At 46.9% G+C, this 25,504-nt stretch overlaps 1 protein-coding gene across 1 annotated transcript; it reads right to left on the bottom strand.

Moving 5' to 3' along the window:
• Positions 1 to 1,886: 1,886 nt before the first annotated feature.
• Positions 1,887 to 25,037, bottom strand: LOC119448821 (solute carrier family 13 member 3-like). Its single transcript, XM_037712036.2, has 9 exons — positions 24,758 to 25,037; positions 22,801 to 22,975; positions 21,691 to 21,807; positions 11,406 to 11,486; positions 10,204 to 10,311; positions 7,739 to 7,916; positions 6,671 to 6,847; positions 5,650 to 5,772; positions 1,887 to 2,162 (listed from the first exon to the last, which is right to left on the bottom strand). The coding sequence occupies exons 1-9, from the start codon at positions 25,008 to 25,010 to the stop codon at positions 2,046 to 2,048; spliced, it is 1,329 nt and encodes a 442-aa protein (XP_037567964.2). The 5' UTR covers positions 25,011 to 25,037; the 3' UTR covers positions 1,887 to 2,045.
• Positions 25,038 to 25,504: the final 467 nt, after the last annotated feature.

Here is a 25,504-nt window from a genome sequence, read left to right as displayed (position 1 = left end):
AGCTGCGGCACCAAATGCGTATCTTGCAACCGGGACCAAGGGGAAGTGGCGACTGAATCTCCCACGCGAAAGGAGGACAGCGGGAAGGCAGCGCGGGAGGAAGGGGTTGCGGCTTCTGCTCTGCGAGCAACTTGCATTCCGCACGTTGAAAGCGATGTGCAACACGGCTCCTACCTTTGTATGAGCCGTGTTGGGCTTTCGGCGACATGTAAGGCTTTGCCGCTCAGTCCCGTTGAAGCGATATACTGCATGAACCTTCGCTGGCTGCTGCTGGCGCCCTTGCTCACGCCAGCGTTTTGACAGCTGTTATGTGCGGTCACACAACCAGCGCGCACAACTTTGTCGACGGCGGCGGCGTTTTGCCGTCGTTCGCACCGAACGCGCGTCGCGTTGGTGACGTGTTTACGAAGAACGTGCCAACCTTTGCTGTATACCCTATGGCGGTGTAACGTAGCGACCATAAGGCCATGGTCCCTGTGGTCACTAAATGAATGAAAACCACAGGATTATATATATATATATATATATATATATATATATATTCTCTTTCTTTAGTAGTTCAGATAACCAATTACACCATCACATCTTATGCATAATTGGAAATACAGAATTCCCACCAAAGTACAGCTTCGCTGGTCTTCCATCTCCATCCTAGTGGAAGGGCTGACAGTTTTTTTTTTCAACTATCTCTGACATCGCGTGTTACCATGCTTTCTCGCCGAGTACGACACATCGAACCGACTGATACAGTGAGAAATCGACCCACATAGTAGCGTGAGTGAATAATATGCGTATTGCATAATGAAACATCAAATTATGACGTAATACCTGCGTAATATTACCGTCTTAATATTAATGTCTATATAGCGCACATATCTGTCAATGAAAGAGTGCATATTACTCAACGGCTTTATTTTCTTAAGTTTTGGCCTCCCAAACTTGGACAATTTGTACTATGCCACTGGGTGCTCCACCTTTCAACGTGAGTGAGTGAGTGACATAACTATTTTAAATCCGGCGATTGGGAGGCCCGGGTCTGGGGCCGCCTAGATGGCCACTGGGAGCTGTTGCTCCCGCACGGCATCCATGGACTTTTCAACGTAAGGACAAAATTTTGAGCGACAATGTAGTGCCTGTGAGCGCCTCTTTGTTCTGCTTAATCAAAAATATACCACCACATAAAACCTCTACATAAATATTCGACTCATAGGTATCTCCAAAGCACACCGAACATCAAAGAAAAGCGTATAAAGTTGAGCGCCTGCATCGATTTTCACAAATTTCTTGTATTTGGCACTTGGCTAATGCAACTAAACACATCAAAATGTAAGGCTATGCGTGTTACCCGATGTGTATCTTCTGGTCCATCCTACTATCTTAACAACAATGTGAGAGAATCCGTACAATCTTAACAAATACCTTGGTGTTAACATAACCTCTGCACTTTCTTGGTATGTGCATATTAATAGCGTAATTAATAACGTGAACCGCATTGAACCGTTCTGGTACTCGTGCCTTTCGTGGCCGCATTATTGCCTACGCTCATTTCATGCAGAGCCCGTTGTAAATGGTTTTTGCAAAAATGCAAGATCACACGCACGAACTCACATCCATGCATGAGGATCTCCAGAACGTATTGTGTGCGTCTGCTCTGCAACCGGCTGCTAGCATGCTAGGTGACGGTGCTTATAGATGTAACTTTGGTGTCCATGTTCAACATCCCTACCGAAAAATCCATATGCCCCATAACTCCCATATCCAATAATCCGATATGAAGCATACAGGATCCCATATAAAAACCAGTTTTTTCCATATGTCATAGCATGTTATTGGATATAGGAGTTATGGAGAATACGGGGTTTTTTCAGTAGGGATGACACGTCTCATTCGTGCTATTCTCAGTAATGTTTGCGATCAGTTTCGTGCATGTGCGTCCGTTGAAAACAATAACGAGCATCAAGTCACTGCTGTTGCTTAACTGCCACACAACAAGCGGAGAAAGCTGCTTTTTATGTGAAAACGCACAACGCGCAATCCCGTGTGGCTCACGGATTCCCTCTCATCGGCTGGGTGGTTATATTGAACACTGTCGGGGCTATGGTGTTCGTCATGGTTATAGCCGTAGTCACGAAAGTGAGATGGGCGAACAAGCCGGACACTGCCTGAAAAAGAAAATAAGAAGGATACATAAGCAATCACACACCTCCAAAAAGAGGGTTCGAAGTCGAAAAACACAATCACAGAGCGTCATTGTTCGCAGACGTCATATTACATGGTGCGTCAATACTAACAAATTTACATGCGGTAGCCCATGACATACGTTTTAGCTTGCGGGCTAGGTGTTTAACCTGTAACCATCCTGGCCTGCAAAACTTTGTTTACAGTTTTGTTTTTCATGAATGTAAAGTATGTACCATCGGAATATGTGTTATTGTAAAATGTTAATAATTTTCTTTACTTGTGATAGTGTTATTTATGTTCTGATTGCAATTTGCTTAAAAGGCGCGTTGATTTGAGTTTTGTAGTGAAGGCTGCTGGGAACGCAATCCTTTACCACGTATGCCGATGCGAAACTGTCTAGCAAGCAGGGTCCTCTGTCAGGACACGTGCCTTCAGTGCCCGCCTCTTCTCGAGCGTACGAGGAATGGACATATCGAATCGAATCGAATCGCTGCACCGCAGAAGCTCCATTGAAGTGGAAGACCCGTAGAAGCACGTTTGCACCACAGTCAGCTAGGACTACTTGAAGAAATCTAATCAAGTCGTGGGGTTTAACGCCCCGAAACAACACACGTACGGGCTATGCAGACAGAGTAGTGGGGGAAACGTTCTATATTGATCTTAAATGAGGGCACAAGTCGGCATGCTAGTTTTACGCATTCTGCCTTCATCAAAATACGTCTGCCGCACCGTGGGAGTCCAGCCCACGACCTCGTGTTCAACAGCAGAACGCCATATAGGCACTGAGTCCCCAAGGTGGTTCACCCTGGGGAGCTATACCTTAAAATGATTCCAAACTGTTTTGATTCCAATTTCTGCAATCAGCCTCCACGATTGGTCAAAACATTTTCGGGCCACTCCCAACTTCGCCTGTCTGTCACGCGACGTTACGAAAACCGCGATAGCTCCCTATCTGATATAACGCGTACACACTGAATATGCATGATTAAACCACACAAAAGAAAAATAATCATTCTTTATTCGACCCCTTTTCACCATTAGCCCTCTGCTATTGGTCCAATGTATTCTGGCTACGCCCACTTCACCTGTCTGTCACGCGACCTCACAAAACCGCGAAAATTCACCACGCCAAAGTGACGTATACGCGAAAAAAAAATGCGTTAATATGCCGAACAAAACTGAACATTTTTCTGAATAGCCACAGACTGCCCCGTTCGGAAAGGAATGTAAGATGGCTGCCCGCCGATCACTCAGGCCCTCGCTACTCGCACCTGCCGGTGAGCATGTATTTATTTGCGCATGATAAACCTTTTTGCGTGGCAGTAAAACGTTATCGAGCCCTTTCGGCATGCATACGACATCACTCTGCCAACTCTTCCTTGCTGAGGATCCGTTCTAGCGGCATTCTTATCCTTCCGTTGCACGCCGCCGTGATTTTCTACCAGCCACGGCAAGCTAAGTAAGGCGAAGCGGACCAATCGGAGAATCCGGCACCACCCTCTTCATGCGGTTATCTATTTTCATTGTGCTGGTTCGGCCCCATCGAAGCCTTCTCCACTAGAGCGTGCTCCTCGACTCTTGTCAGCCAATTAGATAAGAGAAAGGCTGAGTGTAGACACTGTTATAGGATTTGAAAGCGAACAAAGGTGACCTCCTATAAACGAGGAGTGCGCTTGATTGGGTTGTTCAGACAACGCTGCGGGTCACCGCCCGATGCTTGCGTCGGTGGTTACGTAAATTTGACGTCAGGTGTTTGGAATCGAAACTGTTTGGAATCATTTTACGTTATAGTGCTCCTGCATTTGCTATTCGGCTGACTGCACGAGACGACGAGGCAGGCATGCAAAACGCGCACCTTCAAGTATCTTGCCCTTATGTATGCAATCAGCGAGCGACGTTAAGTGGTCGCCTTAGTTTGTAGTCAACTTTTTCTTGCGTGTTAAAATATTGATTAAGTGCAGACACTGCCTTCGTGAAACGAACTCTGCACCAACTTATATGAAATAAGCTCCATTTGAAAAGAAACACCAAAATTTATTGCCTTACAGTCGCATAATTTATAGCTGGGTCCTCATATTATTCATAAAACTTTACAAAAATACTATTCGTGCACATCTCCACAAAAAAGCAGATATTTCGATTCAGTATAAGAAATGCAGAAATCCAGAGCAGTGCACAGTGCTTTAAGTAAACCAGCGTTTCTGAATCGAACCTTCACAGAACTGAAGCAACCGCGAGATGATAGATTTTTTATAACCGATGAAGGAAAGCAGACAGCAGCGCCGACTTGCCTATCGCGCAATACATTAGCTATGGTTGGACCCGAGATAAGACTGAGAAAAAAACAGGCTCTCGTGTTTGTCTTCTTCTGAGAATCTTGAATGAGCAGGACATTATTTGGACTGATAATCAGCCGAGTCAACACTCCTATCTCACTGCGTTATGTAAACTGCACTATAAGATATTGTTTTTCTGTTGTTTCTATTTCGCGTTACTTGCACTATTACGAAAAAAATGAGGCTGAAATTTGGGCGAAACTGAATTTTGGGCAGAACAGTCGTGGAGCAAAATCTTTGCAGGAAAAGGCGGTAATAATGCCGTCCTCAATCGCTCTCAACAATAGGCTCTATCTCGACTTCGGTGAGCGGATAGAGCGTGACCCCCGAGATTGTAATAAGACGCTCCGTTGCAATTTCACAGGCCACGTGGTACAGACAGCGCCGTTATACGACTGAAGTCGCGTGTCTTGCATGGGTCCTCGGTGAGGGTCCTCTGTAAGCGCCGCCGCTTAAGTTTAGTTATCAGCACTCAGTGTCCTAATCAAAGGCTCTGAAACGGATAAGTCTCACTCAAGAAACTCCAAATCGCCGGATTTACCGACGAGGGCTTCTGAGACGGCGCTAACGATTTGATAGAAGCTCAACGGTGCTCGCCACTTCGGTAAATTCGAGGAGTATATCGAGTCAAGCCGGCCTTATGAATGTTGTCGTTAGTCAATTGCATCAGCAGTAGCCTATTATGTGTCCACCGTAGGACAATCACCTCACCAACGATGTCCATTTACCTCTGTCCCGCGCCAGCTGATGCCATATTATGCCTGCAAATTTCCTCATTTCATCGCACCACCTAGTTGCCTGCCGTCCTCGACTGCGCTGCCCTTCTCTTGGCACCCATTCTTCACCACCGGTTATTTTCCGTACGCATACCACGGCCTGCCCAACTTCATTTCCTCCCCATTTTTCACAGTTAAGATATCCGCTTTCCAAATTTGCTCTCTTATCCACACCGCGGACTTCTTGTCTCTTAACCTAACGCCTATCATTTGCCGTTTCGACGCTCGTTGCGCAGCCCTTAACTTCGTCTCAGGCTTTTTTTTTTTTTAAAGCTTCCAGTTTCTGCCGAATACGATAGTGCCGGTACAATCATGTGGTGGTCGAATCATTCGTCACTAAAAAGAGGTCGTGCTACCAGGTTGCTGAGATTGATGCGCTCCTTGGCCATGAGCAGGTTGTTGGCCGGTGAGGACACGGAGAAGAAGAGCCCCATGGAGCAGCACAGCGTGACGGGTATCAGAAGCCTCAGGGGATGCCACTGCGCTCGTGAAAGGAATAAAAAGACTTCACCGGTAATACTGTGACGTTGCAGTGACGCTGAAAAACGACAGAGTGTCGAAACTGTGATTTACAAATTTAACGCTTTAATGGGCGAACCTGTGCCAATCAAAATAAGTAGCACCCAAGCACAATGATAGCGGCGAGCAAAGTCGGTGATTGTCGAAAATCTGATCTGCGTGTCAAGTGCGTCGGCTTTAAACATGACTCGTCCAACGTTCCAGCGTAATCGCCGGTGCTCGCGTGCCTTCCAGAAAACGCTAAACAAGAGGGTAGGCGGCCCTCATCTTTGACTTAGGTGTCTCTTAGTGGCACTAGAACCTCGGCGTTGGTGTTCCGTGCATTGCTGTGCGGTAATCAGTGATTTCTAATTAATTCTAATTATACCAGACACTTCAGTAACTCAACTTGTAACTAAAGTTATGCTCCGATATCATACCTACAATGAAAACCATGAATTTTGTCTGTATTATTTTTCTTTACTATTTTTCTGAATTTCGTCCCCGGTTGTCTCAGGAGGTGAACCGGAAGTACTGCGCAAGAAACAAGAGTGTCACTCAATGGTCGTGCCCCTAAAAAAAGTACTTGAACTATTTCACTGCCGGAGTGCGCTGCCTGACTGGGCGCGCGATATCCTTCCGCCGATGTCTAATCCCCTTTCCCTGCAAAATGAAACGATACATCTAAGCCTATAATAAAGGTTATTCTTTTATTCTTTTCTTTCGAGAAAAAAAAGCACCAGTTGTCACGCAACTTTCTTCACGACTGCCCATTGCGCTGTCCAGTAGTTTAAGGATGGGATCCCGAGCGAGTGACGGCGAGCATAAGCGGTCGTGCCGAGAAATAGACACGACCACTCTGGATTCAGCCTAACTCACGTGAAACGATTCGCACAGCTTGAGCACAAAGGGCGAGACGACGCAGCACAGCGCGACACCCCCGCGCAACTCGGCGCCTAGGGAGACCACGATGCACAGCACCACCTGCAGGAAAGTCAGCGACAGCTGCGGCCTTGTTGGGACGCTGGACGACAGGAAGGACACCAGGGACGTCTTCTGCAAACACGGAAGCGCGAGACAAAAAGAAATAGTATTCATTGCGCAATCCTAAAGGTGGGCAAAACATATTTTCCCGGCTATTTCCATAAACCTTACGCTTTTTTTTCTGAGAGTGCACGCTAAGGAACTTTAATCTAAATGAAATTAATGTCAAATAGCCTGTGGCACCACCTGTGCTTGAAATTTGGAAGTGGGGAAGACCAGAGTTAATGTCCGGTCGTTAACTCAACAATCTTTCAATTTATCCTTATTTTTCGGCTTATGAAACAGCTATATGCCGCTACAAACGTGTTGAAACTATTTTCTAAGCCGTTCTACTGGCTGGGTGGATGCAAGCCACAATCTGCTTCCAAAGTTTTACAGCGACCACTGGGGTAACAGGCAAGAAAACAGTTGGGGGCGCCTTCAGCAAGATACGGTAAAGGGCAAGTTATGGTTCACATTTAATATTTTGCCGCAAACGCCAGAACAGAAGGAGACCGAGGGAAACGCTCCGGCCTGTCTCCATCGCGTGCCATTGTGTTCACGCTAAACCTGAAACAAAATGGAAAATGAGGCATCCACCCAATCGTAGCAATTGCTACAAAGGAAGTCGATACGAGTTCGCCAAAAACAAATGAACCCGTATTCTTTCGAGGAACCCGTTTGGGTTTCCTCATGGAGCAATTACTACGATTGGAGTGGATGTCTCATTTTGCATTTAATTACTTCTCTCCACCTAGAGGGTTTCCACTGAACTATTACGTTAAGCCCGGAATGTACGTCAACTTCTATTCTCGGTGTTTTTTTTTTTGGTTGACTGAGACTTGTAATGACCTTATATATCCTATAGTAGATGATTGTATGGCAATGACATGTTGACAGTTCTAAGGAGACGTTTCTGTATACCTGCATGGCCTTCGTGAGAGCGAATCCCGAACCCATGACGAGTAGCGTGCTCCACGGTATTGCCATTTCCACTTCAGCCCAAAACGCAATTCTTTCGTAGCCGCTGGACGTCACTGACGGTAATATAATGAGCACGAGGATAAGCGCAACAACGAAGGGTGTCGTTTCATCGATCCATCTGGAAGCGAAGAAAAGTGGAAGTGTAAGCGACAGGCAACAACATCATAATGTGGCTTATCGGCACAATATCATCGATGCGTGACGGAATGCAGTGACACTGATTACGCAGATAAACCTCGGCGTTTCTCACTGGATTACAATAGTTACCAGCAAACTTGCAAGTTATGTGAACGATGAACGAGATTAGAGCAGTGGCCATGCAATGAAGGAAGCCTCGTTTTATGAGGCAGCAAGAAGCGTTTTGTGCTACCAGTGAATCGTATAACCTCGAAATAAGGCGAAATTGCGAATAGGAGTGCGGGAAATATTTGCTAAATAACGGGCGCTATATTTCAGGGAATGTTGAATAATAGCCGAATTCTCTTCAAATATTTTAGTGCATCTTAGATTTCAGCAACGTTGTTGCTATGTTTTTTTAGGGGCGAAGTTCCTTATAGCGGCACCAGTTCGTCCCCGTCGTCGTCGTCGTAGTAGTAGTGTGTAACCAGTCTGAGAAAAATGAGAAAAAATTTGCCGCGTATCTGCGTGCTTCGCTGCAAATGTCGTCGAAAGACGATAGTCTTCTGCCGGCCGTACTACATGAGTGCTGGTCTGATCCGCGGCCACCCGTGATGCTGTTCTCGTACCATTTCCGTCCTGGCATGAAGGTTTGTTTGAACAGATTTGATTTTACCGCATTATTTCATCAAGTGGCCATTTATGTTTTGCCCTGCCTCAGACAGCGCTTCCTTTATGTTGAATCGGTCGCATCTGGCTGGCATTGATAAAATTGAGGAGGCGCTGCTTGAGACATGGATGCCATCTGGCAATACATCGGGAAACATGAGCTTGTGCAGAGGGTTTCCTTCCTCCATGGCAGAGGGCGCTCGTCGGCGCGCAGTCGGGGAACGTCGTTCGTCTGCGCGCATAGCATGGCATTTTCAGCGCAGCTTAAGAAACTAGGGTCCTTTAGAGTTACGTATCTATGTATTTTCTATTAAAGGAACACACCTCCTAATACTTACCTAGTGATGTTGCGCCTCAGATATGCGTAATATTTACTTTGTGATCGATAACGTTCACAAGTATGAACAGCCGTACCAGTTTAAGTAGCGTGGGCGGTAAGCAAGTGGTCCAACTTTGGCCGGGTGGCTGAATCGGGTGACAGACAGACAAACAGACAGACAGACAGACAGACAGACAGACAGACAGACCAAATTTTCAGCGTTTAAGTTCCCCAAGAAAGACTATCGTCGTTAAAAAATTCCGAAGTTGTGTCCGTAGCGCGGAATCGAACCAGGGACCCCTCGCTTCCGAGCGCGCGGCGTTAGCCCACTACGCCACGAAGCGGACATGGACACACGCACCACGATGGCAATAAATACCCAACATTAACGAAAGGCCGCGTTTCTAGCGCGTTTCTAACGCGTTTGTGCTAGCGCGTTACGGCCCGTGTAAGAAGCTGGTGTAAGACGCTGTGGCCTCTCCGCCTCAACGCGCTGCCCAAAGCGGTGGCAAGTCAAGTTCAAGTCGAGGAGCGTTTATGAATACGGGGGGTATACTCTCTCAGCAGTCATGTGATGGCGTCGGCAAACGCGGTGCACGTTCCGGCATGTGTAAATGGCTGCGTAAGACGCTGTGGCCGCTCCCCCTTACTAGAGAGTACTGCACGTTTCTAACGCGTTTGTGCTAGCGTCCCCTTAAGCGGGAGATCCGATGATTCCCACCGGAGCTTCGCCCACTCATCATCATTCACCCCGTGGATATGCTGTGAATTTTTTTACATAAATAAGGCTGTACACATCTGTTTATTGTGACCAAACACGCTTGCCATATGAATTCATAAGCGAATTTTATAGCCGTACCGCCTTAGTGCGATCTCATTACACAATGAAGCAATATGGTAGCCGTTCGATCAACGTTCACTTAACGAACTACAAAATGCAGTTTTCCCAAAGCTGTGAACTTTTGACTGCTTACTGAGGGGCAAGTGTTTGAAATGAGTCGTAGGGGTTAAGGTGACATCATTCGTACAGCTCTCATGACATATTAATACACATTAATAGGTTATTGTGAGTTATGGCAAGAGTAATGTTCTTAGGATGGAATTGGGATATAGTGGTCGCGATATACGACGCCTATTGAACGCCGCCTGTATACGAGCGGCGGGACGCACGTCAGCACACAACGAACGCAGAGATGCACAATCTGGGTTTATTTCGCGCGTCTTGCGCAATGCTGTGTTGGCGCTGCAATCGGGAGCGCGCTTAGGGCGCGCCCCTACAAGGATATAAACGGAGGCTTACTTGGTCAGGCCAAGAAGCTTTGCCAAGCCGAGCCCGTAGTCTGACCACTCAAAGTACACCATCAAGAGGACCACTCCGTATATTACAATCACGACTCCTTCTCTTGGCCTGAAAACATAGGGATAAAAAGAACTGTGGAATCGTTGTCGTCCAATAAAAATTTCAAATAAGATGGCACTAAAGAGACTCTTAAGGTTAGCCACTTCAGCATGAACTCTACATATCACAAAATTCCGCTGAGCTGAAAACATTTTGCCACAAATATCGTTTATTGTATATCACTGTCCGTTATAAACGCGTTCGTGCATTGGGACGCGCCCGTAAACTCGACATCAGTGAAATGAAGAGGGATCACTGTGCTATTCAATTGATATCGCGCGTGTTCCGCCTCTCAGCACGTAAAAATAATTCATCTCTAATAATGTCAAAACATGCCTTGAATATCACTTGACGGTATCATCGAGTAACATTCAAGGTATGTTTTCAGCGTTAACACAAAAAATCTATATATTACAAGCTGAAATAATGGAACGAGCACGGTATAAATGCAATAACACAGTGATCTTTTGCTTTTCGGATTCCTGTTTTCTTCGGTGATGTCAAATATGCCTTGCCCATTAAACCTTTTTTTTTTTTTCAGCGAGTACGTTTTCTTACACGCGCCTTCATCTTTAACAAATGAAAACTAAGCTATAGCCTTGCTGCACTAGTAACAAAAGCGCGAGAAAGTTTGACACGAATTTCGTCCATGCACGAAAGAAAAATCAAAGGAGTGCATGAATCTTGCACTTTTCGCATCCCACTGTCCTTCTTCTGGACTGCTGTTATTCGCCGGAATAATTTTGACCACATGTGGTTACTTCAAATGCATCCAAACCATGATACACATTTTTTTTTTTTTTTTGCATTTAGCCTTTATGGAAATACGGCCGCTTCTATCGAGAATCGCACGCACGACCTCAACCTCAGCAGCAGTATACGTCACAGCTACTGAAAAAAACCATGACGCGTGTAACAACGTATGTTTCGTTATTCGCGAAACCTTTACTTTAGTCACTTTAGTCCCGGTCCGACTGTTATTCATATGCATACAAGACGTGAAAAAATGTCACTCGAGCATGTACCACGCCCCCTAATGTAGAGATCAGTGGTATGTAGGAGCAAAAAAAAAAGGAAAACGAGATACAAGTGCGCGATCGTACTTCACGTGCTCGGTTCCCGCCGCAACCACAGCACGAACGGCGGTCCGCATTGCGTCTTGGAAGCCTGGTTCCACTCGCTCGCTGAAACGAGATGCGGCGAAACAATCATGCAGCAGCACGACCACCATTTGCGCTTAGTTAACCATCTACTGTACACTACACTAATCCGCCTTCGAAAGTTTAAGCCAACCGCTGCGTAATCAAGCATGTCCAATCGCAGCTGCATATATCCAGGGAGCAGAATATCATGCCATGGTGTTGAAGCACGCCGTGTTGTGCTCCTAAGTGTCAGAAATGGACACCCGAACTTGGGATCAAAGCAGACAACACCAGCACGTGTGAGTTTGCCTACCTATGCGCCCATATTCACAAAACCTCCTAGGTTCGAATTGTTTGTGAGTACTCTCCACCCACTACTGAAGCCGGACGTATTATTATCGAACGCGTCCAGCTAATAACAAAGAGCACTGACAAATGAAAAAGCTTTGCGAGTTCGGCCCATGTTCCTAAAGTGGTCTGTCTTGTCTCACCTATTTTAGCGCCTCTGCACGCTGCAAAAAAAGAATTGACTTTCACGGGAACGCACCTGTCTTATTAGGTCTGTTGCATTGTTTCGCCTTTATGAATTTAGCTGTATTGGAAATCCCTATTAGATAAGACCCATATTTCCCCCTACCATAATCCTATATGATAATATGGGTTTATGATGACACATACAGGTTTTCATAGACGACCTCATAGGATCACATAGGATTATGGATACGGGGCATATGGAGCACGCGCGATTTTTCTATACACATGGTTTCCAAGAATTTTAACACCATTTTATATGGCTCTTTCAAACAACAAAACATTCTGATGGGTCGTAGTATGGCTCTAACGTAGTATGCTCTAACGTAACCCTTCCTTGTGCGTAAAAACAAAAAGGGCGGACACCTTCACTAGCACAAAAATAATGCCAATTTACTCCCTACCTATGAATTGCATGGTCCCCTGTAGTGCTGACATGACGCAAGCGCGTGTTGGCGTGCGTGCGCGTCATATATATATATATATATATATATATATATATATATATATATATATATATATATATATATATATATGAAATACTACCGATACAGCTTTCTGTTGCTCCATACGTGCTACATAAAAGTGTTTTCCGAGCGTGAAAGAAGCCCGCAAATCCACGCAAAGTGCCTCGAGCGGCCAGTCGTGGGGCAATTCTCTGCGTATTCGTGGGCTTCTTTCACACTCGGAAAAACGCATTTATGTAGCACGTATTGAGCAACAGAGAGCTGTATCGGGAGTTTGTCATGTTGCTCTACAACTTTCTCATTGACACTTTGATAATTAGGACACTACTTCTCGAGTTAGATAATAAATTACAACTACCTAATTAAATCTCAGTAACGAAAAAAATACTCGCGGCTACTCTACTGTACTGGAAACAATACGCACTAGGCTTGCTTCGCGTAACGCCGTTCCTCTTTTTTTAAATCGTGCTGCGTGATAGCTGGGACACCCTGTATAGATATGTATTTTACACATATAATACGCATATAATATACACGTATATGTACATATTATATATGTTATAGAGTGTGTGTGTGTGTGTGTGTGTGTGTGTGTGTGTGTGTGTGTGTGTGTGTGTGTGTGTGTGTGTGTGTGTGTGTGTGTGTGTGTGTGTGTGTGTGTGCGTGTGTGTGTGTGTGTGTGTGTGTGTGCGTGTGTGCGTGTGTGCGTGTGTGCGTGTGCGCGTGCGTGCGTGCGTGCGTGCGTGCGTGCGTGCGTGCGTGCGCGTGCGCGTGCGCGTGCGTGTGCGTGTGTGTGTGTGTGTGTCAGAAACTGGCGTAATGAGAAGCGCTGTGAGTGCGTTCCAGTGTTAGGCGTCGCACCATCGACACTGCAACGCACTGACAGCGCTTCTCATCACTACAGTTTACTAAGACGCCTTCAGCGCAACACTAAATGGCCAAACGACACGCGTACGCTTGACGGCACGCGAAATCTCGCGCCGGCGCGCCTACGCATGCGCAGATGGTGCGGGCAGATCGTAGGCATCGAAACGCGGTGCGAACAGGCATATTTTCCAAGGTCGATCCACATAGGTCGCGAAGCTTCGGGCGAAAAGCAGTTCAGAACCAATTGTCACCGACATCAGCAAGGGGGGTTATGGGAGCAGCGATTGAAACGCGACTATGTTTGGAGGGAATAAACACTGGGAAAGAAAAAAGTATTTTTTAATTAAACCGAGATGCAGTTAGATTCATTCAACGAAAATAAGATTCCTGATCCATTTTATATACGCATGGCGAGAAAAGAAGACACAACTCTATTTTATTGATCATTATCAATAAATACCTTTTTTCAGCGCCCACCGTGAGAGCGCCCATCGATAGCGGCGGGCGTTGACGCCGCTATATCACTTAAAATGCAATGCAGCTCTTGGAGGGCGTGGAAAGGTGCGCTCGCAAAGTTCACCTGTCACAATACGCCCCCTCACCTGTTACAATACGCCCCCTCACCTGTTGTGTTGTTTTGCATGTCGATGTTTGTCTGAATTAGGAGACGCGGGTAGTTTTATTGTTTCTTAACCTGTGCAGTCAAAAGTAGTGAGTTGCGACCGTCACATACTTGTTTACTTTAGTTGTTTTCGTGCGACAGCGCTGGTCGACGCGCTTGATGTCCGATGAAAGGACGAGCATGCCGTCTACGCAATCTATGCCCAAAGCGTTCGTCTGCATCCAAAGAAAGTATGTTCTGTGCAGCGATGCGATTTCGACACCCGTACGGCTGACCTTTTCCTGCATTGCTTTCGGCGCTGAAAGCTCGGAACGCCCATCAAGTCGAATGGCGGGGCATTTTAATATACAGCTCTAATGGCAGGCCTCCGAAAACAAATTTCCCGCCTATGAGAACAAAATGACGTCACTTCTGTTTTTAGCGGATATGACGTCAAATTATTTTTTCTTCCGCCGGAAGTGTTCCCTCCTCACACAGATGGCGCTAAGCCCCATGAACCGCCGATAAGCCGCCATGTTTTGAACGTATGGGCTGCTATGGAAGCTTCGCTACGAGGTGTATTTACCTTGTATTTTCTCCAGACAAATATCGGTGCTCTGGCTGCCTTACAAAAATACGAAACGCTGCCTACCAAGGCAAAAAAAACACTTGGGAGACGCTTAAGCTTTGGCTTTAGGAGTAAGACAGCAAGCTTCCCGGCAACCGCAGCTTATGCAACCGTAATCTTTAGCGGGAAATGCTTGCGGCCAACGCTACACACGAAGGTGAGCTTTCTGGTTCTTTTTCTTTTTTTTTCCAGCACTGCCGGCGCCACAGATGCCGCGGATGCGCGCAGGCGAGCGCCATCTGGTGGTGCTGCAAGGAACCGAGCGGCGCACGCGGCCGATTAGCGATTGGTAGTCAGTTTTCACTCACGGTCAACGCCGGCGACGCCGTGATTTCTGCGTAACGGGACCCTTAAAGCTAACGCTTTAATAGGGAGCCAAGCGTGTCTTGCCGGTTAAAACCGCCATTCTTCGCGAAGCGCAGCAAACGCAAGGAGCACGGGTGCGGGCTTTCGCGCGGCGGCAAACGTACGTGTAGTTTTGCCTTAAACCTTGCTATCGCTTTCAATGTTCCGTCTTCGGGTAAAAAAATTATTATTTTTAGGGGCGAAGCTCCTTAGGGTGTGGGTCTGTCCCTCCTCTGTAGTATGTAGTAGTAGTAGTAGTCGTCGTCGTCGTAGTAGGCAGCCACGTCTACTTTTATGAAAAAAAAATTCCGAAAGTTGTGTCCGTAGCGCGGAATCGAACCAGGGACCCCTCGCTTCCGAACGCGCGGCGCTAACCACTACGCCACGAAGCTTTTTATTTTTTCTTTATTGCCTCGTATGTCACAGATCTGACGAGCGCAGAAGAACATACTAACAGGATCTTATATCGGTGAACCGTCAGCTGTTTGCTGACTACATGTAATCAGTATTTCGGCATGTGCAACAAAAGTTCCAATCTAGGAACCCAATCCGGTACAAACGTCTGCACCTTCTGCACTTCGACAAAATGGGACACAGATTCGCAAAAATGTTCGCGAACGGGTCGCACATCAATATCTGCATTGTGTGCAGCCGTCCGCGTTCGCCATATGCTGTGCAGGCCCAGGAGCATGACAAGATCAAAAGGCACGCCATCGTCGTTTTCAACCGTGAGATAACGAATTCCATGCGGATTTAATGGCAATTCTTTTTTCAGAGTTCTCTGTAAGATGTCCCAGAAGAACACCCCGCTCCAGCAATCTAAAAACACGTGTTCAATGGTCTCTGGTTTTTTGCATAATAAACAGTTAGTACCCCACGGAACAAATAAACCCCTATCTTCTAACCATGTTTTAACGGGTAAGGTTCCCGTGTGCAGCTTAAAAAAAAGGTTTTAACCCCTGGCGCAACAAGCATTCTTTTAACGCGTTTCAAGACATCTTTTCCTGGGCCTACACAGTATAATTCACGGTACAATGGCACTGGAAATAACACATCAACGAGGTCTTTATACAGTTTCTTACGTGACACCTCGGTCAAGTATTGCAAAGAAAAGCGTACCGATAAGAAACGGAAAGATGTAACTACTTCTTTTAGATATCCCCGTACTGGTCCTTGCTCACACACCGAAGACACAACAAATTCCGGTAGCACTTTACCCAGCCTTAGTTGAATCATAGTTCTGAGAAACGTGTCATCTACATCTCGGAGAAAAACATATCGACTGACAAGTTGTCTTACATACAGATGTACTAAACCAAGCCCACCATCACGCACTCTTTTAAACAGATTTGTACGGCTCGTTTTTTCCCATACAGAGCTCCAAATAAAGACCGCGAACACTCTGTGCATTTTTTGTACATTTAAGTGCTGCAATGTAAGACCTGCATTACATACCATAGCTTGCTTACGAGAAATATGTTGCAAGTCGTGGCCCGTGCGAAAATGGACTTATCCCAGCCTCTCCATTTCTGTGCTTTGTCACGCAACACTTCTGTTTGTATTTTCCAAGGCTCGCTGTCACAGTAGCACTGCAGAGGCACACCTAAGTATTTTGTTGGTGTTTCTTGCCATTTAATGTTCATAAACACCCTGGGAGCAACGTCCCATTCCCCATGCCAAAACCCAAGGCACTTGTCCCAGTTTACAGCACTACCACTTGCCTGACAAAAACTTGTTACAGCATTGACAGTGTGCATTACACTTTCATGATCAACACAGAAAACTGCAATGTCATCAGCGTAAGCAAGAAGGCTGACCTCGGCCTTATATAAGTTGAATCCTCGTATCGCTTCGTTCCTAATTACGCTTAGACAAAAAGGTTCAATATATATACAAAAGAGAAGCGGTGATAACGGGCACCCTTGTCTTACTGAGCGCTGTACCGGTATGCGCTCTCCTACTGATTTGTTTATTATCAGCCTCGTTGCACATCCGGCGTAAGCCATCCGCACACCTTCGCTGATCACATTGCCTACATTCACATAATCAAGTATAGATAGAAGCAAGTCATGCGGCACGCGGTCGAATGCCTTCTCAAGGTCAACCTGCAGCATGGCGACACTGCGTTGCATTGCGTCACAGCATTCAAGGATTGATCATGCTATGTGTATGTTTGTCATAATTGTCCTTGCTTTTATTCCGCACATTTGGTGCGGACCGACTACATCTTTCATTACTGTCTGCAACCTGTTAGCCAATACTTTCATTAATATTTTATAATCTATGTTTGTCAGACTAATGGGTCTATACGATGTAACATCACGCAATTTGATTGGGTCTTCCGTTTTTGGTATTAAGACCGTGTGTGCTGACAGAAAGGACGGTGGAAGATGTTTTTTCTCATAAGCCTCGTTGTATACTTCAGTCAAAACTGGTGCGATAACCCCCTTAAACGCCTTGTACAATGCAGCGCCTAAGCCATCCGGCCCCGGTGACTTGCCATTATTTAAACGATCAATCGCCTCCTTAACCTCCTCTACTGTTATGGGTACTTCTAATATTTCCTTGGTTTCGTCGTCTAATGTTGGCATCAGTGAAACGAAGTCATTTTTGAATCGATCAGCGTCAACTTGACCACGAGAAAACAGTAATTTGTAATATTCTAAAAAAGAACTTGCTATTTTTTCCGTGTTGGTAAGCAATGACCCATTATGTTCTATTTCTGTTATTTCATTTTGTGAAGCATATTTCTTTTCGACTCCCAAGGCACGTTTTGTTGGCATTTCACCTGTGCACAAGTACTCAGCTCTGGCACGAATCAATGCTCCCTTGTATCGCTCTTGGTCTATCAACTCAAGTTTTTGCTTTATGCTTTTTATGTCTTCTGAGAAGTAACTGGGTTGTGTACTTTCCGCTTTCAATAATTGCTGCAGATTCCATCTAAGACGGGACTCAATTTCTTTTTCCGCGTTTCTCAAAGCACTGGCCCTTTCAAGTGCTTTTAATTTAATTGTTTGCTTACAAACTTCCCATTTATATTCCCAACTATCTACGTTTTGAGTTGTTGTTTTATCTATAGCCTCGAGAAACTGCTTACAGAACTCGTCATCTTTCAGCAAGTTGCATTAAATTTCCTAAGATCCCAAGAAAATACTTTGTTATTCCTTCTTTGTTTTCCAACACAGAAAGAAACCAACCAATGATCACTAAACGCAACAGGTGTGACACTGTAATCCCGACACAAAGGAATAAACTCAGCTGACACGTACACTCTGTCAAGTCTAGCATGGCTCACCCTGAAAGTGAGTAAAAATGACTGATTTTCCGCCGCAAAGACATTCACCCACATCTTCTAGATGAAATTCGGCGGTCATATCTCTCAAAACGGCAGTACTCGCATCATTGTGTTTCTTCCCACTGGTTTTGTCACGGCCCGCACGGACACAATTGAAATCTCCCGCTAAAATTAGTCTGCGCTCACACTTCAAGTATGACTCAATTTCTTTAAAAGATTCCCTTCGCTCTTGAGCCTTAGTTGGTGCGTACAGACAAATTACACGCCAATTTTCTGATGACAGGGAAAAGTCACATACAATGAAACGGCCTGACTCACAGGTATTCACCGACTGCACTACAGCACCAAGGCTCTGCCGAATTAACAAAATGCACCCCGAAGACAAGCCTACCGCATGGGCAACACAAACTTCATAGCGTCTCGCAAAAGGACGCACCATACGCTCCGTCTGGTCCTCTCCCTCCACTTTGGTCTCCTGAATGGCTACAATATCGAGGTCGTGCTCCGTTACTAGGCGGTAAAGTTGATTTTGCCGCCTCTTGGCACTAAGCCCACGGTCGTTAAGTGTAGCAATTTTTATCGCCCTCTCCAAGGACTCCATATTGGTGAGTGATACCAGACCGAGCCTACGGCGTTCCCTCCATATACCTTGCCGTATAGTATCCCACAGTCCAGTCGACGCCTAGGGCGTCGACTTGCCGCCGCCGCCGCTTGTAAGCGACGCCGACCGCTGTTGGCTGGCCACACGAGGCTTCTTGGTTCCGGGCACGTTCTCGCGCCTCTCCATTGCTCGCAGCCGCGTGTCTCGTGATGTCTTGCCTGCTTCGTTGAGTCGACGCTTCGCAGGTGCTGCCTCTGCGTCCATTGCAGCTTCGTCCGTCGAGTCATTGTCTCCCAGCGGCGCGACGGCTTCGCTTGGTGCAGTTCTGAGTGCATCTGTTTTCCCATCAGTCCCAGACACGCTTGTTGGCGGCTGCTGCTTTGAAAGGTCTGTTTCCGAAGTGCGTTCTGGTGAAACTTCCTCTTCTTCGTGCTGCACTGTTGATGCACCTGCCAGAGTGGCGTCTCCTGCCCGAGCGTCTGCGGCCGTGTTCTCTTGCGAGACGGCGTCTCTGGTGGACGCGACCGCCGTAGCCGCGTCGCTGGTAGACGCCGCCACTGCAGCCACGCTCTCCGCTTCTTCTTCGTCCATGAGCATCTCGCTCCGATCCACGTCTCCGCCTGCGCTGGCAACTCTGGCGTACGAGCGAGTACAATTAGCCTGCTCATGCCCGAACGCTCGGCAAGCTGCGCACCTGGGCACTCGGCATTCACGTCGGATGTGTCCAGTATTGTGGCAACGAAGCCATAACGGCGCACGTCCAGGTACAACCACAAGCGCAGTGCCACTACCAAGGCGCATCTGATGCGGGACGCGGTCTGGTGTGACACCCTCACGCAGAAAAAGACGCACGAGACGAGTGGTTGACTCGGCACCTTCAAAGTCCTCCGCCTTCCACCGATCGCTGATGACTTCCTTTACCTCACCATACTCTCGAAAGGCTCGTCGTATGGTCTCAGAAGTGACATCGAAAGCGACCCAGTGTAGCTTGATCCTGAGCTCTTGCCGTGCCGGGTCAATAATGAGGCACGGCCGATTCTTCACCAGTAGCGGTCCGGCGTCTAGCAGCGCTTGCTTTGCCTCATCTGTCTTCAAGTTCAGCAGCCACACGTGAGACATTTGGTATGCACCAATGCCGCCTACCTGCTGAATTATTCCAGCATCCTTCAAGGGCTTCCGGAAGTCGTCGATTCTATACGGGCGTCCAGTAACGTCGCAGTGTAATACAACTGCGCGCCTTTGTCCTTCACCTGTTGGTAACGGAGGCAAGATTACACGGTAATCCTTGGGCAACGCAGAGCACGGTGCACCACGGCCAACATCGGCCGCTGTCGCAGCTCTCGAGGAGCCCTCCATTCTGCGTCTGTACCGCACGGCGTCCAGGAGCAGAATGACTACGCCACGAAGCGCACATGGACACACGCACCACGATGACAATAAATACCCAACATTAACGAAAGACTGCGCGTTTCTAACGCGTTTGTGCTAGCGCGTTACGGCCCGTGTAAGAAGCTGGTGTGAGACGCTGTGGCCTCTCCGCCTTACCCCCGTATTCATAAACGCTCCTCGACTTGAACTTGACTTGCCACCGCCTTGGGCAGCGCGTTCGAAACGCGTTGAAGGCGGTGGCAAGTCAAGTTCAAGTCGAGGAGCCTTTATGAATACGGGGGTTATACTCTCTCAGCAGTCATGTTATGGCGTCGGCAAACGCGGTGCACGTTCCGGCATGTGTAAACGGGTGCGTAAGACGCTGTGGCCTCTCCCCCTTACTAGAGAGTACTGCACGTTTCTAACGCGTTTGTGCTAGCGTCCCCTTAAGCGGGAGATGGTGCAATTATAATGAAGGGCGCTGTTATAAAATAGGAATGACGTCACATATGGCGCGTGTCATTGGTGGAAGTCAATCGTTCGATTTAGAGCGGCGAGACTGGGCGAATTACACGGAAGATTCACGGTTTACCGATGATTCCCTCCGGAGCTTCGCCCACTCATCATCATTCCCCCCGTGGGTATGCGGTGTTTTTTTTTTACATGCTTGTTTGTCTCTTTGGAGACGATCAACCCTTGGTATTGACCATATGCATGGATGAAAAGGCAAGGGGATGGGATGTAATTAATAGTGGGGTTTTTTTTTCAAGGTCAAGAGCTATGTCGCGCATACGTCTATATACAGAAGCGCCCTCTGGAACCATGTTTCCTGGTTGACGGCGGTAGATGGAGGGTGCATGCCTCTTCTTTGCAGGGGCTGGACGCGCTAACCACTTCGGTATCGCGCCGTTTCGGACGGACGTCCGTTCGTCCGTCCATAGCTGTTTGACAGATATACCACCCCGACTATTTCCCCGTTTATTCCTGAAAGCAAAAGCAACAATAAATGTTGGGGGAAACCTGTACCTGCAAAAATGCATACCAGGTTTAAAGCCAATTAAAGGTAAATGAATAGGGGTTGGTAAACAGAACCCAAAGCGCAAAAATTTGGTGATAGAAGCCATGTCTGTCTGTCCTGTATGTCTGTCCTGTCTGTCTGTCTGTCCTGTCTGTCTGTCTGTCCTGTCTGTCCTGTCTGTCCTGTCTGTCCTGTCTGTCCTGTCTGTCCTCTCCTGCTCTGTCCTGTCCTGCTCTGTTCTGTCCTGTCTTGTCTTGTCCTGTCCTGTCCTGTTCTGTTCTGTTCTATTGTTTGTTTGTTTGTTTGTTTGTTTGTTTGTTTGTTTGTTTGTTTGTTTGTTTGTTTGTTTGTTTGTTTGTTGAAACAAACAAACAACGAATAGAGGAGCAACAGACAGCTCATCCTACTGGGTCAACCTCACCCGTATAGTTGTTTCACGTTCTGACACACCATACTGCGCTTAAAAGAACACAATAAATTTCATTACACAGAAGACAGTTGAAATCGAATGCGAAGTTCACTCACATCTTTCGAACATATAAGAAAACGAAGAACAGCCATAGGCCCATGATGTTGGTGGTCACGCAGATGGCATTGGCTGTGATCCAGCTGGAGAACGTAATCATATTCGGGTATCCTTCTCTGAAAAGCAAACAAGCAACAAGCTATCTTACTGAGACCCCTTACACGGTATATTGAACGTTATATTCAAATTCTTCTCAAAAGTAACCATATGACGTAAATGCACGACATATTTTCCCCGAGTGTGATGTCTGGTACATACCGAACTGTATGAAAGTAATTTATTCATATTCTTGCCACCAGTTTTCGAGAAAATGGACACTAATTTTATTGAGGCCGTTGTGTCACCACAGACAGCGATAAGCAACCGTGAAGTGTGATTCAAATAATGCGAAATTACATTAAAATCCAGGATGCAGCGTCAACATTGCAAGCAACTACAAGATGCTGCATCTTCATCCCTGTGTTTATAAAAAAAAAAGCTGTTTTTACCATGTCAAACATGAGGAGAGGGCTACTTCGGTACTTAGGCTGCTTCTGCATACGGTTGTAACATTGAAACATTAGGTCCCTCGGATTTCCGTACTACTTTAGCGCTACGAAATCGTTTGAGCGGAGCGTTAGCGTGCGTCAAATGCCTGCTTTCTAGTTTTACAGTCCTATGTCATAAATGCTTTTTGCTGTAAATATTTTACCCATGCACCCACACAGACCATCTTGTATGAACTTTGGTTTCGGATAGATAGACTACCACTGTTCTTGTACAATTTTTACATTCAACGATGCTCAGGGTTAAGTAAGAAATAGGTAATTTAGTCCGACAGTCAAGCTGAAAGCTAATCTTACCATCAAATGTATTCTTAAAGCCGGCTTGCTTGTTCACAATGCACATGCTTAAGGTACCCTATTTCACGGCAAAAATTACCTTGCCATGGAATTACGTGATTATGGCCGACGTACACAGTCATCTCTTTCTCTGGTGTCTTATTTCTCTCAATGGCTCGTACGCCAACATTTTATTTTGAGAGAAAATAAAATCTCCGTGAAGCATACAAGCACGCTGGAAAGAAAACACTGATAAACAGCGACCTTTGCTAAAGATTGCGGACTTACATCTCAAGAAAACCCTTGAGGAACATGTTTGCCGAGGCTCCAGTCAGACAAGCAGGGGCGCTCATGATGGCGGAAAGCACCACAGCAATCAGGAGCACCTTCCGAATGCTGTCAGCACGCTCTTCGCCTAAGGAGAGGTCCTCGAGTGACTGCCCACCAAACCCTGGATTTGGCTCTGAAACAAGATTGAATTTTGCTGAGAGGTGCGGGCAGAATCATGGCTTTACTATATAAATGCAGAACACGAAACTGCCATCTACATGTAATCATCTATTGACAAGAGCATTGGATGTTTCCTTGCATGCACTTCAGAACTGATTTTGATGCTGTAAGTCTCGACCATGTCAAGAATACCAGCAATCCTTCCATGCTCTCTGTCATTCCTACTTTAAAGCGAAGCTTTTTTTGTCTGCACCCAAACCATAAAGAACAATAAATAAGAAGGCATGGAGTGCTGACATACACGGGACCTGAAAGTAAAACGAAACTGTAGTTATTGGTATGTGTCACATCTGAGTATTCTTTCCTGTAACTAAGTTCACTGCAAGCCACCTCGGGTCTTGCTGCCTCCGGTATTGCTATGGCGGTTAGTCACGATAACTTGTAAAATTGGGCAGCATAACATCGACCTAGTTTTCTTTGGTAAGGCATGCTGTTGGGCTAGTCGGTTCACAGATTCTGCAAAATTTTAAACTGAATGTTTTTATTCCCCTTTAGTCTTCTTCGCGCAGTTTAAATATTTAGCAGAATCGTTTTCATTGCCTCCCTGGGAACGCTTTTCTTAAATTTTGAATATCTTGCCTCAGCGATGCCCGTTTCACAAATTTTCTCTGCAATCCGTCCTTATTTTCAGTAAGGTCATATACCAAGTAAAAAATAAGTAAAAGTAAAAGCTCTTAAGTAAAAGCTCTTAAGATTGAGTACTCGTCTCACGCCTAACGCCTTCACTCTTAAGCGGTAATATTGAATTGGCGACGGGGGCAAATAAACCTTTCCATTTTGCCTACTTTTTGGGGCAACTAAACATGGCGATGTTGCGACAGACAATACAAAAGCTGCATGAAATAAGCTTTAAAAGCTATCACTGTCAGACTCGCACGACAGATATTTCGGTGCGCATCAGCTGGTCAACTGTGGCTTCTTTCATTGTAACTGTAGTTTGACGTCACCTTTATGTTCGATAAAATTTTTACAGTGTTAAGGTTCAGGGTGTTAGCAACAGCACAAAGCAGCACCTTTAAGGGCGCTCGCAAACTTTCTTCCTTCCCCCAGCGCAGGGAAGCCAACCGGACTCTTGACTGCTTAACAACCCTGCCTTCTATTTCAAGCGAAGCTTGTATTGCCTCCAAGTGTCGGCGGCGGTGGCGGCGGCGGCGGGCGGTGGTGGTGGTGGTGTCACGCTAAAAAAAAAACCGGCTGTCCCAGAGTAGAGCAGGTGCGGGGAAAGCTGCGCCGGCACTGGGTCGCGTGACGCGCGCTACCAATCAGGGTCATTTGGTGTGTCTCGGGGAGGGAACGAAAAGGAAAGGGGGTTGGCGCGCGGTCCGCTGGGCTACCCTCGCCTCAGATCAGTTTCGGCGCCCGGATGGGAAGGCCGCGTGTGGTGCGATCCGCCGAGGAGCAGGCTGCGTTTGAGCAATGGCGCCGCGAACTCGCTCGGGAAAGGGCTCGTCGGTGACGTGCCGATTCTAGCGTGAGGGCTTCCGAAACCCAGGTGAAAAGTCAGCGAAGAGCCGCGGACCCCGAGTTGCGGGAGCACGATGTCGAGGCCAAACGTCAGCGAAGAGCCGCCGACCTTGAGCTTAGGGCAAACGAAGCGGAACGCCTGCGACAGCGTCATCTTGCCACAAGCTTTGCTTATCCCCATTTTCTCGACAGGGGAAGGGCGGTGAATGTTTTACCTCTCACTCTCTCTTTCACTGCGTGAGTTATAGCCCAGCGAGTTGCGGAAACTCACCGGCGTCGTTGGCCTGACCGGCGCCAGCGACCGCTGGGGAAGGCTGCGACGGCTTTCGCAGGAACTCCTTGGCTAGCGTCTCGGCCATGGGTATGGCTCCGTAGGCGGCCGCCGGCGCGCTCAAGAGCATGGCGCTCAGTGAGGTGGTCGCCATCAGGGAGAACAGGAGGCAGCGCAGGCTTCCCCCGAGACACCGCAGGCAGGCAAGGGTGAGCCAGCGCTGGAATCCCTGTCGCTGGGCGAGCGCCGCCATCAGGGAACTCGACAGGCACAGGAGGATGCTCTCCTGGAAGACGCAGCAGGCGCGCAACGTTTACACTCTTTGCAGGTGCAGCAGCGCGCTGACTTGATGCATAATCACGCAATAGGTGCTGTCTAAAGCAAGGCTGCCACGACGCGTTTGCGGCATCGCAATTACATCCGGAGCATGCAGTACGCAAAAGCATTGCCTTACAGAAAAAGCAATAATTTTCTGATTCTGACATGGTTGTCAGGTACTGTCTAAAGAGAGCTGTAGAGCGAGGATGTGTGTTCGCGACGTAACTGCTGCTTTCCTTCACAAAAACAAAAATTCTACAGGCCATAGAAAGTCTAGAGATGCCTTTCTGTGAAGTCGACGGGTTGCCTACAAACTGCGAACGTAAGTTTTGCGTTTTTGACGGCCATAATAAAGCCATGTTGAACCAACTAGCCCATCGTCGCAAGCTTGGTCTGTACACTTATTGCTTATTTATGTGTACAGGCTTA

The sequence above is a fragment of the Dermacentor silvarum genome, chromosome 4 (assembly GCF_013339745.2).
Source record: "Dermacentor silvarum isolate Dsil-2018 chromosome 4, BIME_Dsil_1.4, whole genome shotgun sequence".
Classification (NCBI taxonomy): domain Eukaryota; kingdom Metazoa; phylum Arthropoda; class Arachnida; order Ixodida; family Ixodidae; genus Dermacentor; species Dermacentor silvarum.
The sequence above is the reverse complement of the archived record's forward strand: the minus strand, read 5'-3'. Positions and strand labels throughout refer to the sequence as shown.

Coding starts and splice junctions, on each gene's coding strand:
- LOC119448821 (XM_037712036.2), bottom strand. CDS start 25,010: ATGGCGGCGCTCGCCCAGCGACAGGGATTCCAGCGCTGGCTCACCCTT. Junction 21,808..22,800: donor CTCAAGGGTTTTCTTGAGAT/GTAAGTCCGCAA, acceptor TTTGCTTTTCAG/AGAAGGATACCCGAATATGA. Junction 11,487..21,690: donor TTCTTATATGTTCGAAAGAT/GTGAGTGAACTT, acceptor ATCTCGTTTCAG/CGAGCGAGTGGAACCAGGCT.